At 40.4% G+C, this 14813-nt stretch overlaps 1 protein-coding gene across 1 annotated transcript in view; it reads left to right on the plus strand.

Annotated features, from left to right (window-relative positions):
* Window positions 1-5573: 5573 nt before the first annotated feature.
* Window positions 5574-14813, plus strand: part of DPYSL3 (dihydropyrimidinase like 3) — a 114551-nt gene continuing 105311 nt past the window's right edge. Inside the window, exon 1 of the mRNA XM_027081693.1 lies at window positions 5574-6233. Coding sequence (XP_026937494.1) covers window positions 5853-6233 — 381 coding nt within the window. The 5' untranslated portion in view covers window positions 5574-5852. The remainder of the gene's footprint in view (window positions 6234-14813) is intronic.

The raw sequence follows: 14813 nt of genomic DNA on the forward strand, positions 1-14813 counted from the left end.
TTTTTTAAAACAAGTAATTAAACTAGGACAGTAGTTTATTTGGTAAGAAAAAGAGTTATAAAAATTGTAAAGGATCATGTTCCAACAGATAGAAGACCCTAGGAGAATATGAGTTATTAATGTAGATTAATGGTTCTTTTTTCATTTGGAGAAAGAAAGAACAGGTAAGGGATACATAGGGCACTTCAACTCTATTTTGTTTTATTGCTTAAAATATGTCATTAAAATATGATGAAACGTTAACATTTATAAATTCTAGAGAATGCATACACGGGCATTTGTTAAACTACCCTTTGCTTTTCTGTAGTTTTGAAATTTTCATTGAAAAGGAAGGAAGGGAGGGAGGGAGGGAGGGAGAGATAAGCAAATAATTCATTATTGTTATATTTTTCTCTGAATGGCAAAAGGTAAGAGAGAATTATTTTTATTCTGAATAATCAGAGGAAGATTGGTATAACAATAATGTAAAACCAATGAGATTAACTTGTAAATGAGCAAAAAAATGGGAAGAGTAACTGGAAAAACAACAAAACAAGTACATTTTAAAAAATCTTGGAAACGTATTATGAACATTGTGGCTTGTAAAGAGGTTGGACAGGTTATAAGTTTTGTTTGTTTTTTCGGTTTTATCCTTTAACTCGATTTATGTCTGGCCCTTACTGAGAGATTTTCATTTAGGAGATTAAGTTGCACCTGTGAACTGGCATCGAAGAAATTAGAGCATTAGAGCATTCCACGTGAGTATCTATTTTATCATCTTAGCAGCTACTTCAACGTTTGTCTTCTTCACAATTAAGGCAAAAGAAACTTCCATGACTGGGAATGGCTTTCAAACATTTGAGAACAGTAATATCAAAGAGAGATGCTTTGTGTATAAAATGGGGAAGGGAACCCCCAACAACTCCACACTAGGAAGGTGATTATGTCTTGTCTTATTAACTAATCCTTTGGTGGAAAGGATTTGCCTCCAGGACATTTTATAAGCCCTCATTTCACACCCTCATCGTAATGATCATTTTCTCACTCAGCTGTCCAACTGCTGAGATGCTTTGCATGAGACGACAACTTGACCCTGATGAGGAGGTTAATTTTCCTTTATTTTTATTTTTCATTTTAGATAATAGGTCTTCATAATAGAGAGCTAACAGCTTTGCTCAATAATTCATCAGCAATTTTCAACATGATCAATAAATGTATTTTGATCTAAAATAACATCCTGGACATACATTTAAAAAATCACAAACTTTATAATTATTAAAAGTTAACTCACACTTATAGAAATTTTGAGATTTTGGAAAATATAGAAGTGCTTGAAAGAAACTAAAGGTTACTCATAACCTTACAACTCATCTTTCTGTTAATATTTTTATACGTATTCTTATAGTTCCCCCCTACATGTATATATTCATGAAATAGCAGGGTTTTTTTTTTCTGTGTACACAGTTGGGATTATTAAAATTTTTTATAAGATGGTTTTATCATTGTGCATATATTTGAAAAACAACCTGTTTTTAGATTTCTAATGAACACTTCGGTCACCAAATATTGAGCTGAAATGGAGTAGTGGCCTGTCAGGAAAATTCTTAGAGTGTGATGGAAGTATATTAAAAATAGTCATTTTTAAACATACAAAACACATACAAAACATTATTACAGTATCAATTCGCTCCATAAACCTCTGCAAAGTTAAAGTTGCAGGACATGGTTAAGCTCGTTATTACAAACTCTGTGTGATATTAATGATATATCTAAATATACTCTGAGGAAATGGGGAACTAATGTTTATTGAGCATCTACTGTGTGTCAGGTAGAGTGCTGAATAGTTTGAAAAGATTGTCTGATTCCTATATGGCATTTATAGGGTGAAGAATGAGGTGTCTAGTGTCTGTACCCATGAAGTGGGAAAGAGATAATGTAGGTTCAAATTCTTGCAGTTCAAGGAAGGAAAAGACAGAGGGTGGGTTCTGATCAGAGATATTTAAATTCACTGTTGAGTCAAAGTAAACTGCATAAATCCTCTATTTCCTCCTTGTTTTGAGTATGGAGGCACAGCCTTAGTAAGTATTAAAATTTTATCTTCTGTGGGGTAGATTTTTGCCTTATAAGACTGCAGTGCGGTTTATTTCGCATAAAAGGTATCCTAATCTCTGCTGTATTGGGATTGCTTGCATGCATGTCATTGCTTACCGTCTAGAAGTCTCTCTGCCTTCTTCTGATCTATAGGTAATAGAAGACACCTCTGGAATACATTGCCCTAAAGTTATAATCGGATATGCAATGGGCTCACTTCACAAGTCATCTCAATGCAAAGTGGCAAGTCATTTACTGCAGTTACAGGAAATGCAAATTTGATCTGGTGTGTGACAAGTTGAAAGCTCTATTTTGTTGCCCATGTTGTAGAAATAGTTTGCTGTTTGCATATGGTTTTGGATAAATTTTTCACTAGGAAGTGACTTAAGGTGGCCATAGACGTAATGGTGCTCTTATGTTTGTGACTGCCTTAAGTAATGTCTCCTCTACCTTACCAGGCAGAGATGTAACCAAATCACTCTGTGTTCATGGGGCTAAGGCCTTCGTTGGGTGGACATTGGTAGGATATTTCTTTATGTGAATGTTTGTCTTAATTAAAGTGAACTTCTGCCCAACAACAGCTGGGGGTACTTAGAATAATTTCCTTTGTTAACATCTTACTTTTAGTCTTTAACTGTCTCTTTGGATTCTTACAAGAAAACTCTGTTGTGGAGTGGTTTTTAAGAGCACAGGCTCTGAATTAGCTGGTAGAGGATATGAATTCTAGTTTGAAGTACTAGGCATGATACTTTGGGCAAGGGACTTAACTTGTCTAGGCCTCGTTTTCCCCACCAGTAAAATGAGAATAATAATCATCCCCAATTTATGGGGTTGTTAGGAAGGTTAAGGCAATGCATATGGAATTCTCAGCACCATGTCTTTTACTCAAGGAATGAAGTCCTTAATAATCCTGTCAAGTGGGTGAGGTAAATATGAAGGAGAAAGACATCTAGAAGTTAAGTAAGATGCTTGGCCTAAGGCCACATAGTTGCAGAACTGGAGTCAGATCAACTGTTCCCATTTCAGTCTTCATTTCAAGACTGCTTGGCTTTCTTAATTAAACACATATGTGCATATGCAGCTGTTGACTCTTAAATGTGATGTTTCATCAACAAATGTAATTATGGAGCATACACATTGCAACAGACTAGTCATGAGGCAATGCAGCTCTAAAAATGGGGCTTATCTGCCCCCACACGTGGGAGCACAGACAAGCCTGCATCTACATTCAGAATGTGCTTGTCTCAAAGGAAACCTTGGACACTTGGCCCATACTTTGCTTCCAGTTATGATTCTGTCATAACTTGGGCATTTACTCAGAGCTTCAGCTTCTTCTCTAGTAAAATAATGGCACCTCCCTTGTAGCGTTATTAAGATTAATCAAGACGCAGTGGAAATCCTTAGGACTGAAGCTGGCACAGAATGAATTCCTAATAAATGTTAGCTAATATCTTTACCATTGCCCTTGCTGATGGTGGAGATGCCAGTGGCGTTTACAGAGAGTCAGATGGGGAAGACTTCAAGTCTTTCCTGACCAGCCAATTAAAATGTTGCCTATCTTATTTTCTACATAGCTCTTGTGGCATCCGACCTAATCTTTCTTACTTACTGTCAGTTCCCTGCCACTAGAGTTATGTTCCACAGAGGAGGGAACCCAGGACAATGCTGGACACATAGCAAGTGTCCCACTAACAGTCTGTAGGTGAATTAATGAAAGGAGGAAAGATGAGAGCAATAGGAAAGAGGAGGGGGGAAGTAACCTATGGGAGCAAAGAGGGAGGGAATGGCCTGTTTCCCTGATTTCGCACATGAATTTCGGAGTCTATCCATCATCAACCAGCATTTGTTAAAAAGGAGCAGCTGCCCTGAGGAAGTCAGCTTAAGAAATCACGAGTAATTTTGATAGAACACAGACAGTTTTTAAGTGTCTTTCTCCTCACTCGGGATAAGTAGAACTTGTGTCGACATACTTGGCTTTGATCTGAGTTCATGTCAACTTCCATCCCTCAAACCTCCAAGGCTTTTACAGGCCTTTCAACGAGATCCCATTTTCCAATATCCAATTCCCCCCCATATTGGAGTTCAGAGTTTCAGTTCATCAACCTCAGTGCAGATGCCTTTAAACATCCTTTCTGTGTGCATGAGAAGCCTGCCAGATGCTTATGGGCATTAAATGAACTAATACATATATGCGAAACAATTACATTAATGAGTGGCACACAGCAACCACATCATAAATGTTCCCTATTGTTGTTCTTATTATTGTCATCATGATCCATTCATTCAAAAAGGATTTACAGAGTACCTTAGGTGCCTATAGATGCTCTAGACTCAAGACATTCAAAGGTAGACTAAACAGATGGGGTATATGCCTTTGTGGAGCTTACGATGTAGTGGAGAATTCAGAAGATGAAGTTGGGCAGACTAGTGAATGACTGAGCTACCCAGATGGGTGGTTGTAGTCTACACTCTTGCTGGGGACAGGCCTCCATCTGCCTTGTTTCACACTGTTGCTCCAGTACCTTCTGAAGAGCATAGTAGGCACACAGTCCACGTTGGAAGACTAAATAACCGCATGAGTGAATTTCTGAGACGGGGCCCAGTTGAAGGTGAGCGTTACAGGTTCAGGGTTTAGGCTGTGTGGGCACCTACGATGTGGACTCTGTGTTTATGTGGCAAAGTCTGGCTTAGAGTGCATGTGGGTGGACGTGGAGAAGAGGATGAGGTTGGGAGAGTGTGCACCAGCACGAGTAAAACCTGTGTGTGTGTCAGCTAACAGGAACAGCAAAGTCTTTGGTTGTCCATTTTTGAGGTAAATCTGGACCCTTGTGTGAGGTCAAGGGTACAGTTCTGGCCTCAGTAAGTGAGGTATCAGCCAGGGGGCTGTGCTATGAAGACAGGGTATGAAGAGTATTTTGCAAGGCAAGTCTGATCTGTTGTGTAATTGTGTGTGATGCAAATTAAGGGTGGATAAAAAGCAAAATCTAGGGTGGTAGATATGAAGTAAGAATGGGTTGAAATGCGTGAGTCAGTTACAGGTTTTTGTGATTGTCAGTGAAGTAAGCTGGTCTGTCTGTAGGGCTCTGTAAACCAATAATTCAGGAGTTCATTATGTGAGGGTGCAGGTTTGTGAGGCAGATTCTAGAACTGGGAGCAATTGTGAGACAATTCTAAGATTAGGATGAGACAGGTCTGGGATTGTGAGTCTGGTAAATCGGAGTTTGTGCGTGTGTGTTGCTCTAAATCAGGAAGGACTTGGCTTTTAAATCAACCCACCTGAGTCAACAGGTTTCTTTACCTTAGTAGGGCAGAGAGACTTGTGTTTGGAAGGCCAACTCCGGAGTGAGTGTGTGTAAAGCAGGGTTTGTGCGCACGTGTGAGTGAGGCGAGTTCTTGAGGGTGAATCTGAGCGTTGCTGGGCGAGCGGGAAGCGTGCGTGTGTGTGCGCGCGCGCGCGCCAAATTGGATTTCTCCTTTGGATGGGCGGCGGGGAAGCGTGATCGCGGGAGGCCACACGTTAGGGTCTGGGCGCGCAGGAGGTGCGGCCGCCAGGGCGGGCGAGGCGGGCGAGTAGAACGCGCCGCCGCTCCGGCCCCCGCGCCGCGCTCGCTGGCTCGGGGCTCGCAGGGGACTGGCAGGAACCGGAGCAGCACTGCCGCCTCTGGCGCGAAGGCTCAGGCGCCTCCTCCCTCCCCAATCACTGTGGCTCGGCGCACGCTGCCGGCGGCTGCCCTTTCCGCCTCTCGGGAAGAGGACCCGTGGGCCACTGTCGCGATCCAACCATGGCCTCGGGCCGCAGAGGCTGGGACAGCTCCCACGAAGACGATCTGCCCGTGTACCTGGCCAGGCCGGGCACCACCGACCAGGTCCCGCGGCAGAAGTACGGCGGCATGTTCTGCAACGTGGAGGGCGCTTTCGAGAGCAAGACGCTGGATTTCGATGCCCTGAGCGTGGGGCAGCGGGGCGCGAAGACTCCCCGGAGCAGCCAGGGCAGCGCCCGAGGCTCGGGGAGCCGGTCCGGCGCCGAGGGGGACACACCGCGCCGGGGCCAAGGCCGAGAGGAGAGCCGGGAGCCCGCGCCCGCGTCGCCCGCTCCCGCTGGGGTGGAGATCCGGAGCGCCACGGGCAAGGAGGTTTTGCAGAACCTCGGCCCCAAGGACAAGGTAGGTGGGCCCGGATCTCCTCTCTGCCTGCCCTCGTTCCCTTCCCAGCCCGGGGCGCCATGGCCCAGGCGCAACTTTCTCCTGTTCACTTTGCAAGGGGATGGAGGACTAGGGGGAGGAAAAGGGCATCCTCCTCTGAGTGCAGCGAGCCCTCCCGGCCCGGATCTGGATTATTCGCGCGTGTCTTCAACTGTAGCATCTCAGTGCGCGCGGGACGGGGTGCGTGGGTCCCCTCGCCTCCCTGCCGCATCCCCGGGCCATCGGTTCTGTGTGGGTGTGTCAGCCGGGCCAGCCCAGGAGGGCTGAGTGATTTCCAGCCCTTCTCTAGGTCTGAGTACCCATTAGCACAATTGTCTTGGTCTCCCCTCTGACTCTAGATAAAATCTCAACCCAGGTCACCAGGGCAGAGGGCAGACTGGTCCTGGGAAAATGGGGTCATCTCCATAGTACCCGGATGAAAGTACAGGGTGGGCGGTCTCCCCTCTCACTCTTCCGACATCAGCTCTGTCCCTGAAACTTTTTGAGTGTGGAGCCACTAGACTAAACACCCAAAACCCCATGCCTCTCTTCTGTCCTAGATCGACATTTCAATCTCTGTTTGTAAAGAGTATATTTGTGTAGGTAGCTTGGCACAAGACTGGGGATCCAGCTGTCTTTGGAAGAGTATTAATTGTATTTTTTAAAAAATAGGCGAGAGGATTAAGGGTACACATTAAACTAGCACGAGCTGCAAGTTCCCTGCTGCTTTTCCTTGTGCCAAAGCCAATTTCTTGTGTGTGTGTTTTTTAGAAACTCATGTCACACTGAGCTGACTTAAGATATGGCACTGAAAGCCAGCTTGCCCTGATTTATTTGTTTATTTCATAGAAAATCAGGACCATAGTCCAGAAAATTCAGGGCCTGGGCAGAGTTGGAGTATTCAGAGTTCAAACAGACGCTTTTGAGTTGGGGAACAATAGTAATCAGATACCTCACCCTTGTCTAGATAATGGCTGCAAAATCCAGCTGCATATATTATACAGCACTAATACTGTTATGAATAATAACCTGAAATGGAAATGTTTGCCTGAGAACTATTACAGTTAATGCTAACCCAAGTTTTAGATGTTTTTCCATTAAAATGCAGCGAGCCAGTGAAAGGACAGGACTTCTCTGCACTGTGTGATTTTTGGAAGTTTAAAAATAATAAAGCTTTAAGTATTAATAGTGGGAAAGAAAGTACCGAAATTAGTACTGTTTTAAGGTGCCTTTGGGGAACAATGTCATTGTGCCTTGGAATCACTTACTTAGTTTGTGATTTTCACATCATCCTTAGTATACGGGATTTCTCTAGGCCTTGCTCAAATACCCTTCTAGGAAAATCTTCTGATATTTTGGAAAGGGTTTGGCTGATTTCTAAACTGAAGAATGGCCCTAGGGAAAGGTTGTTGCCTCTCTTCAGGTCTGACTTTGATCAGTATTGAAATGTTCCCTTCTTGACTCTAAGGGGTGGGAGAGGTGATGGAAAAGGTCGGTAACAATTGCCCTGAGTCAGTGCTATTCCCTTTGCTGGAACACCCCTGATGTAAGCCAGATAATATGCCTGGTTTGCAAGATTTAAGAATGGTAACTAGAGAAAGGGAAAATGTTCCTCTTTTAAACCCAACAAGTCTTTCGTTTTCCTTCCTTTTGCAAACCCTGTACTTTTGCCTCGTAATTGAAAAATAATAATACAACCAGGATTTCTAGTGCTACATGGTTATTTCTAAGTTTGGGTTTGCTGTCAGCTTCATCCAGACCATGTTATTATCTCTAATTTGGTTGAATCACACTGTTAGAAGAGACAGCAGAGGTTATCTACTTCTGAACTTGATTATCTCCTTGAGGATAGGGATCGGGTGTTTGGATTTATCTTTGTGGCTGAAATGCCTGGCACGTTGGAGGTGCTGGATAAAACTTTGATAAAACCCCCTTAACGAACCCATCTCTTTTGCTACATAGGTACAAAATCATCATCTGGCCTCTGTTTAAATACTGCCATTTTCAGGGAGCTCACTTCTTCATGAAGCCATTTTGGATGACTTTATGTTAAAAAAATTAAATAAGCCCAAGTCTACCACCTGCAGTTTCTACAAACTATTCTTAGTTCTGACCACTGGAAATATAAGAATAACTATGTTTCCTTATTCTGAGATATCTTAATCATTTTAGGCATGTAGGCTTGTGTATCTGTCAGAAAAGGTGGGGTGATGCCACAGTAACAAACAGTCCCCAAATCTCAGTGGCTTAATCAAACAATAACTGTTTTTTGCTCCTGCTCCTTGTCTGTGATGGATCTGCAGGGCCGCTCTGTTCATTATTGCTCCTCAGAGACCTAGATTGATGGAGGTCCCATGTCCTCACATCCATGGTGGGAAAAGCATGTGGTAAATTGCTCACAGACTCTTAAACTCCCACACTGAAGTCACGAGCATGACTTATGCTCATATTTCATGGGCCAGAGCAAATCATCAGTCCATGTCCAACTTCTGAAGAACTGAGAAAGTACAATCTTACTGGGATCCTGTAAGATAGAGGTTAGAAATATTTGGGAAATAGCTTTAAGATCTCTCCCAGATCTGGGGTGCATTAGTGGGATGAAAACTGGCTCAACCCTTACAAATTATGTGACCATAAATGTGTGACTTATTCTCTGTGCCTTAGTTTTTCTCTTTTGCAAAATGCAGATAACAGTGACTACTTTGCGTATGGTGCTCAATACATGTTTGTTACTGTTACTCATTGATTTTTACTGCCTTTTATATGTTTTAGAGCAATTAGCACATTCTTGCTAAAATTCTCTTTTTTAGCCTTATTATTCCTAGCTTCTTCAGCTCTGCATGGTATGAGCCTTTTATCACTTGGATTTCCTTTTCAGGTTATACTATATTTTGTAAATATTCTTTTGAAAATATAGTGCCTAGAACTGAACACAGTGTTCTAGATGGGATGTGGCCATGGCAAAACGCATTAGGCTAGTTACTTCCCGTGATTTATACACAGCGTATGTTTCTGTAGTAAAGATTACACGTAATAATTCATTAATCCATGTCCTACTGTTGTCTCCATAATAAACTACATGTCATTCAGCCTTCAGAAACTTTTCCACATAAGCCAGGATATCTACATACTATGTTGGTACAGTTGGACTTAAAACAAAAGCAAAAGGAAAAAAATATTTTAACGGCAGGATTTTATTTTTTCCCTCTGTAATATTCATCACCATTTTGCTTATTTTTCTATTATAATGATAATTTTGAAGCTTAATTCTATAGTACAATATCCCTTATTCCAGTTTTGGACTATCTGCAGATTTGATAATAAATATCTCTTTTTGAGCACTTTCTATGTGCCTGACATCTCTATCTCTATCTCTTCATCTATATCTTTTCCGGACATGTTACTGTAATGCAAGGCAAGGATGGACCTTCCCACTACATACACCTTAGAAACCTTCTCCATCTCTCTGCCAGTCCATTATTCAGAATTCTTGGAGCTCAGTTGCTCAGTCTTTGAGAACAGTTGCTGCAAAATCCTTATTCTTCCAAGCTGATTTTGAAGCTATAGAAAGAGGTTTTTAAAATATGATAAAATTAAAATATGCTTTGTCTCTAGCGTACCTAGTTATTAATTCCCACCTGAAGGAAATGAGTTTAGTTAATAAAAGAATAAATTATGAAAGTGTTAAATAACAAAAGTGTTTGGCAGAATAAAAATGTAAAAAATATCACTGAGTTTTACTCCAAATGCCATGTTCCAGGTTTGAGGTATCACTGGCTGTTTCTATTGTGGTTCTGGATCTATTTGTAAACACCTTATTAAATTATGTATTTACATTTTTCTCATGATAGGCATTCATATTGCCAAACTCTTCCACACAACTTTTTGTTTATGATTTTTGACAGTCAGTACATAAAAAAGCAGTTCTAAGTGAAAAGTAAATATTTTTTTCACCATTTGTCAAGATGGTTTCCATGCATGCAGAAAGGAAATCACTTCTAGCAGTGAGGAAATTACTAAAGGGAGGAGAATTATGATATATAGTCTGCCAAGAGCAAATGATTCTGCAGACTCTGTCATCCAGTGAAAACAAAGACATTATGATTATGTGGGTCTATTGATAACTCCCTTTTGGGAACTGGGGGTCATTTCTAGTTCCCCGCTTCTCACGTGGGCCACTTTTGTGCAAGATTTTTCCCTATGAAGTCAGCAGGGCTTTGGGGTCTAGGAGGAGAGGATTTGAAACAAATGAGCTGTGCCTCTTACCTTTTACCATTTGTCTTTGTTGTCCTGGGTGATGGTTTTCAAAATGATTCAGAGAAATTGAAGTCTTCCTCCTTAACCTTCACAAAGGAAGACAGCTGGCAATAGAATTCTAGGCTTATAAAGGCCTCTCTAGTCATCCAGATCGAAACACTGTAGTGTAAATGAATTTTACAAGGCTGCTCGGACAAACTAAAGTTTGCACTCAGGCTGGGAAAAGAAGTTCTTACTTACCTGGCCCTCAGGCCACACTTGAATCTGGGAGTACATTTACTTAGCCAAACTTGGGTGTGTTTGAAACCATTCAGAACTTTAGTTTAGTCTGACAGTAAGCATTTGAGGGACATAAAAAATGTGCCTTCTAAGTAGTGCTGCGATTGGCAGAGTTCCCTCAAAGTAATGGGCCCTGGAGACAAGGTTTTGCTGACGGCTCTTGTAAGTAATGTTTTGGAAGCCAGAGGTTGGTCTGTGATACTTTTCTGTGAGTGATTTCTATAGCTGATTCTCTTTATGATAAGTTTCCAGTAATCAAATAATGTTCCTGTGAGACAGTGGATAAAGCTTCCTAGGAAGAGGAAATCTGGCCGAGGGGAATGGAATCCTTGAATGCAAGTTCAGCCCTTCTTTTGCAAGAGGAGGCAGAAGGTCTATTTGGGTGTGTAAGCACTTTTAAAAAACTAAACTTTCAGGAAAATGTCATGTTAAAATATATCTGTATTCTTAATGTGGGCTCACATGGCATTCAAAAAATAGTTCAACACCATCAAAAAAACAGTGAGATGAGGCAGAAAAAAAAGACAACTGGATAAAGCATTAGCTTCCTTTAACCAGCTAGCTATACAATTTAGGAAAGTTACCTCCCTTTTCTCTGAGTTTTAGTTTCCTCCTTTCTAAAATGAAGGGGCTGGACCAGTGGTCTATAAACTTTTCTGATTGTGTACCTTTATGCAAAAATTTTTTGAGCATGCTCTCTTTCTATATATGTGTATATATACATATATGTACACACATGTGCATATATATAAGTTACATATACAAATAATATATTAATATCTTATGACATTATTAGATACAAAGAAAAAGTACAAACTAAAAAAGAAGAGATATCATCATAACTATAAATCGTGATATTTTTTTCTTGTACCCTGGTGGCTCATCTTGCCCACCCAGCTGGGTGAGTGCTTGTTAAGTCTATGATCTTTGGAACAAAGCCATAGCAGTCAGTGGTTCTAATATCAATATAATAGTCATTAATGAGTTCACTGTCAGCCTGAGTTCTTCAGGGACATGTCGTCTTTTATGGACCAACATCTAAGAGAAAAGTTTCAAACCATTGAAGGCTTGTGATGAGGCTGCAGGCCAGGCGATGGCTACTGCTCAGTGTACCCTTTAAAAATATATGTCTGGGGTTGGGCCACTGGGGTGTGGGTAACCAGGGTCACCATAAATACGATGAGGAGTCCCCAGATCTCCCTTCATGCACTAATTTTCTCTTTTCTCATTGATTCAAAAACATTTACTAAGCACCAGCTATGTAGGTGAGCAATCAAAAACTAATGTTAGAGGAACAAAGGTGAACCAAATAGATGCACGTGAGGAAAACAGAAACTGCCTTTTGTCATAATGTCTCAGAGAAAACTGCCATTAACACAGGAGTGTATTTTCTTTACTCCAAAATAAAAGTGGGAACATGCGGTATTATCTGTTTTTAAACAGTCTTTTTTACCACTTTTTAAAACATTTAATAAACTTTATTTCCGAGAGCAGGTTTAGGTTCCTTGCAAAATTGGGTGGAAAGTACAGAGATTTCCCATATTTCTCCTGCGCCCTCCATTATCAGCTTCCCCTACCAGAGTGGTATATTTGTTGCAATTGATGGACCTATTGACACATTCTCTTCACCCAAAGTCCATAGTTTACATTAGGGTTCACTCTTGGTGTTGTGCATTCTGTGGATTTTGACAAATGTATAGTGACATGTGTCCATTAGTACAGTATCATACAGAGTATTTTCACTGCCCTAAAAATCCTTTGTGTTCCGCCTGTTCATCCCTCCCTTTCTTCTAACCCCTGACGACTATAAATATCTTTACTGGTTCTATAGTTTTGCCTTTTCCAGAATGTCATGCAGTTGGAATCATATAATATCTAACCTTTTCAATTGCTTTCTTTTACTCAGTAATGTGCATTTAAATTTCTTCTGTGTCCTTTCATGGCTTGATAGCACATTTCTTTTTAGCACTAAATATTCCATTGTCTAGATTAACTACAGTTTATTTATCCATTCACTGAAGGACATTTTAGCTGTGTCCAAGTTTTGGCAATTAGGACTTAAAGCTGCTGTAAACATTCATTTGCAGCTTTTCGTGTGGACATAATTTTTTTTCTCTTTTATTTATTTATTATTTATTTTTAATAGATCTTTATTGGAGTATAATTACTTCGCAATACTGTGTTAGTTTCTGTTATACACCCAAGTGAATCAGCCATATGCATACATATATCCCCATGTCCCCTCCCTCTTGCGTCTCCCTCCCTCCCACCCATCCTATCCCACCCCTCTAGGTCGTCGCAAAGCACTGAGCTGATCTCCCTGTGCTATGCGGCTGCTTCCCACCAGCTAAGTATTGTACATTCGGTAGTATATATATGTCGATGTTACTCTCACTTTGCCCCAGCTTCTCCCTCCCCCACCCGTGTCCTCAAGTCGATTCTCTTGGCCATAAATGTTTAGTTCATTTGAGTAAGTTGAGTGTGATTGCTGGATCATATGATGAGTATGTTTAGTTTTGTAAGAAATATCCAAAGTAGAAGAAGTAAGAAGTCTTCCAAAGCAGCTGTACCATTTTGTATTCCCACCAGCAATGAATGAGAATTCCTTTTGCTCCACATCCTTGCCAGCATTTGGTGTTATCGCTATTTTGGATTTTCGCCATTCTGATAGGTGTGTAGTAGTATGTCATTGTTGCTTTAATTTGCAATTTCCTAATGACGTGCAACGCTGAACATGTTTTCATATGCTTACTTGTCATCTGTATATCTTCTTCTTGTGAGGTGTCTGTTCAGGTCTTTTGCCCATTTTTAAATTGGGTTGTTCATTTTATTATTGTTTATTGTTTTAAGAGTTCTTTGTATTTTTTGGATAAGAATCCTTTATCTCGTGTGCCTCTTGCAAGTATTTTCTCCCAGTCTGTGGCTTCTAATTCTCTTAACATTTTCTTTTGTGGGGCAGAAGTTTTAAAATTTTAATCAAGTCCAGCTTACCCATTATTTCTTTCATGGATTGTACCTTTGTTGTTGTATCTAAAAAGTCATTGTCATACCCAAGGTCATCTAGGTTTTCTTCTATCTGATTTTCTAGGCGTTTAGAATTTTGCATTTTATTGATACACTTAGGTTTGTGATCCATTTTGAGTTAAATTTTGTAAAGGGCATAGGATCTGTGCCTAGATTCATTTTGTTGCATGTGGATGACCAGTTGTTCCAGCACCATTTGTTGAAAAAGACTATCTTTGCTCCATTGTATTCCCTTTGTTCCTTTGTCCAAGATCAGTTGCCTGTATTTATATGGTTCTATTTCTAGGTTCTCTATTCTGATCCATTAATCTATTTCTTTATCCATTTGCCAAAACCACTCTGTCTTGATTACTGTAAGTGTTGAAGTTGGATAATGTCAGCTCCTTAGAGTTTCTCACCATTAAGTGTTCAGATTGTCCATTCCTTCTTGTGTGAGTTTTAGCGGATTGTGTCTTTCAAGGAATTAGTCCATTTCATCTGGGTTATAAAAATTATGGGTGTAGAGTATTTCATAATATTCCCTTATTATCCTTTTAGTGTACATGGGATCTATAGTGATGTTCCCTCTTTTATTTTTGGTATAAGTAATTTATGTCTTCTCTTTTTTCCTTAATTATCCTGCGTAGATGCTTATCAATTTTATTGATCTTTTTGAAAAATCAGCTTTTCGTTTAATTTTCTCTACTGCTGTTTTTTTTGATTTATGTTCTAATTTTTATTCTTTCTTTTCTCCTCCTTACTTTGGATCTAATTTGTCTTTCTTTTCTAGTTTCTTAAGATGGAAGGTTACACTATTTATTTTAGATCTTTCTTCTTTTCTAATATATGCATTCAGTGTTATAAATTTCCCTCTAAGCAGTGCTTTAATTGCATCCCACGGATTTTGATATGTTGTATTTTCACTTTTATTTAGCTCAAAACATTTTAAAATTCCTTTTGAGATTTCTGCTTTGACCCGTGTGTTACTTAGAAGGGTGTTGTTTAATCTCCAGTTATTTGGGG

The sequence above is a fragment of the Aethalodelphis obliquidens genome, unplaced genomic scaffold (genome assembly GCF_003676395.1).
Source record: "Aethalodelphis obliquidens isolate GAN/ISIS:26980383/991018 unplaced genomic scaffold, ASM367639v1 scaffold45, whole genome shotgun sequence".
Taxonomy (NCBI): domain Eukaryota; kingdom Metazoa; phylum Chordata; class Mammalia; order Artiodactyla; family Delphinidae; genus Aethalodelphis; species Aethalodelphis obliquidens.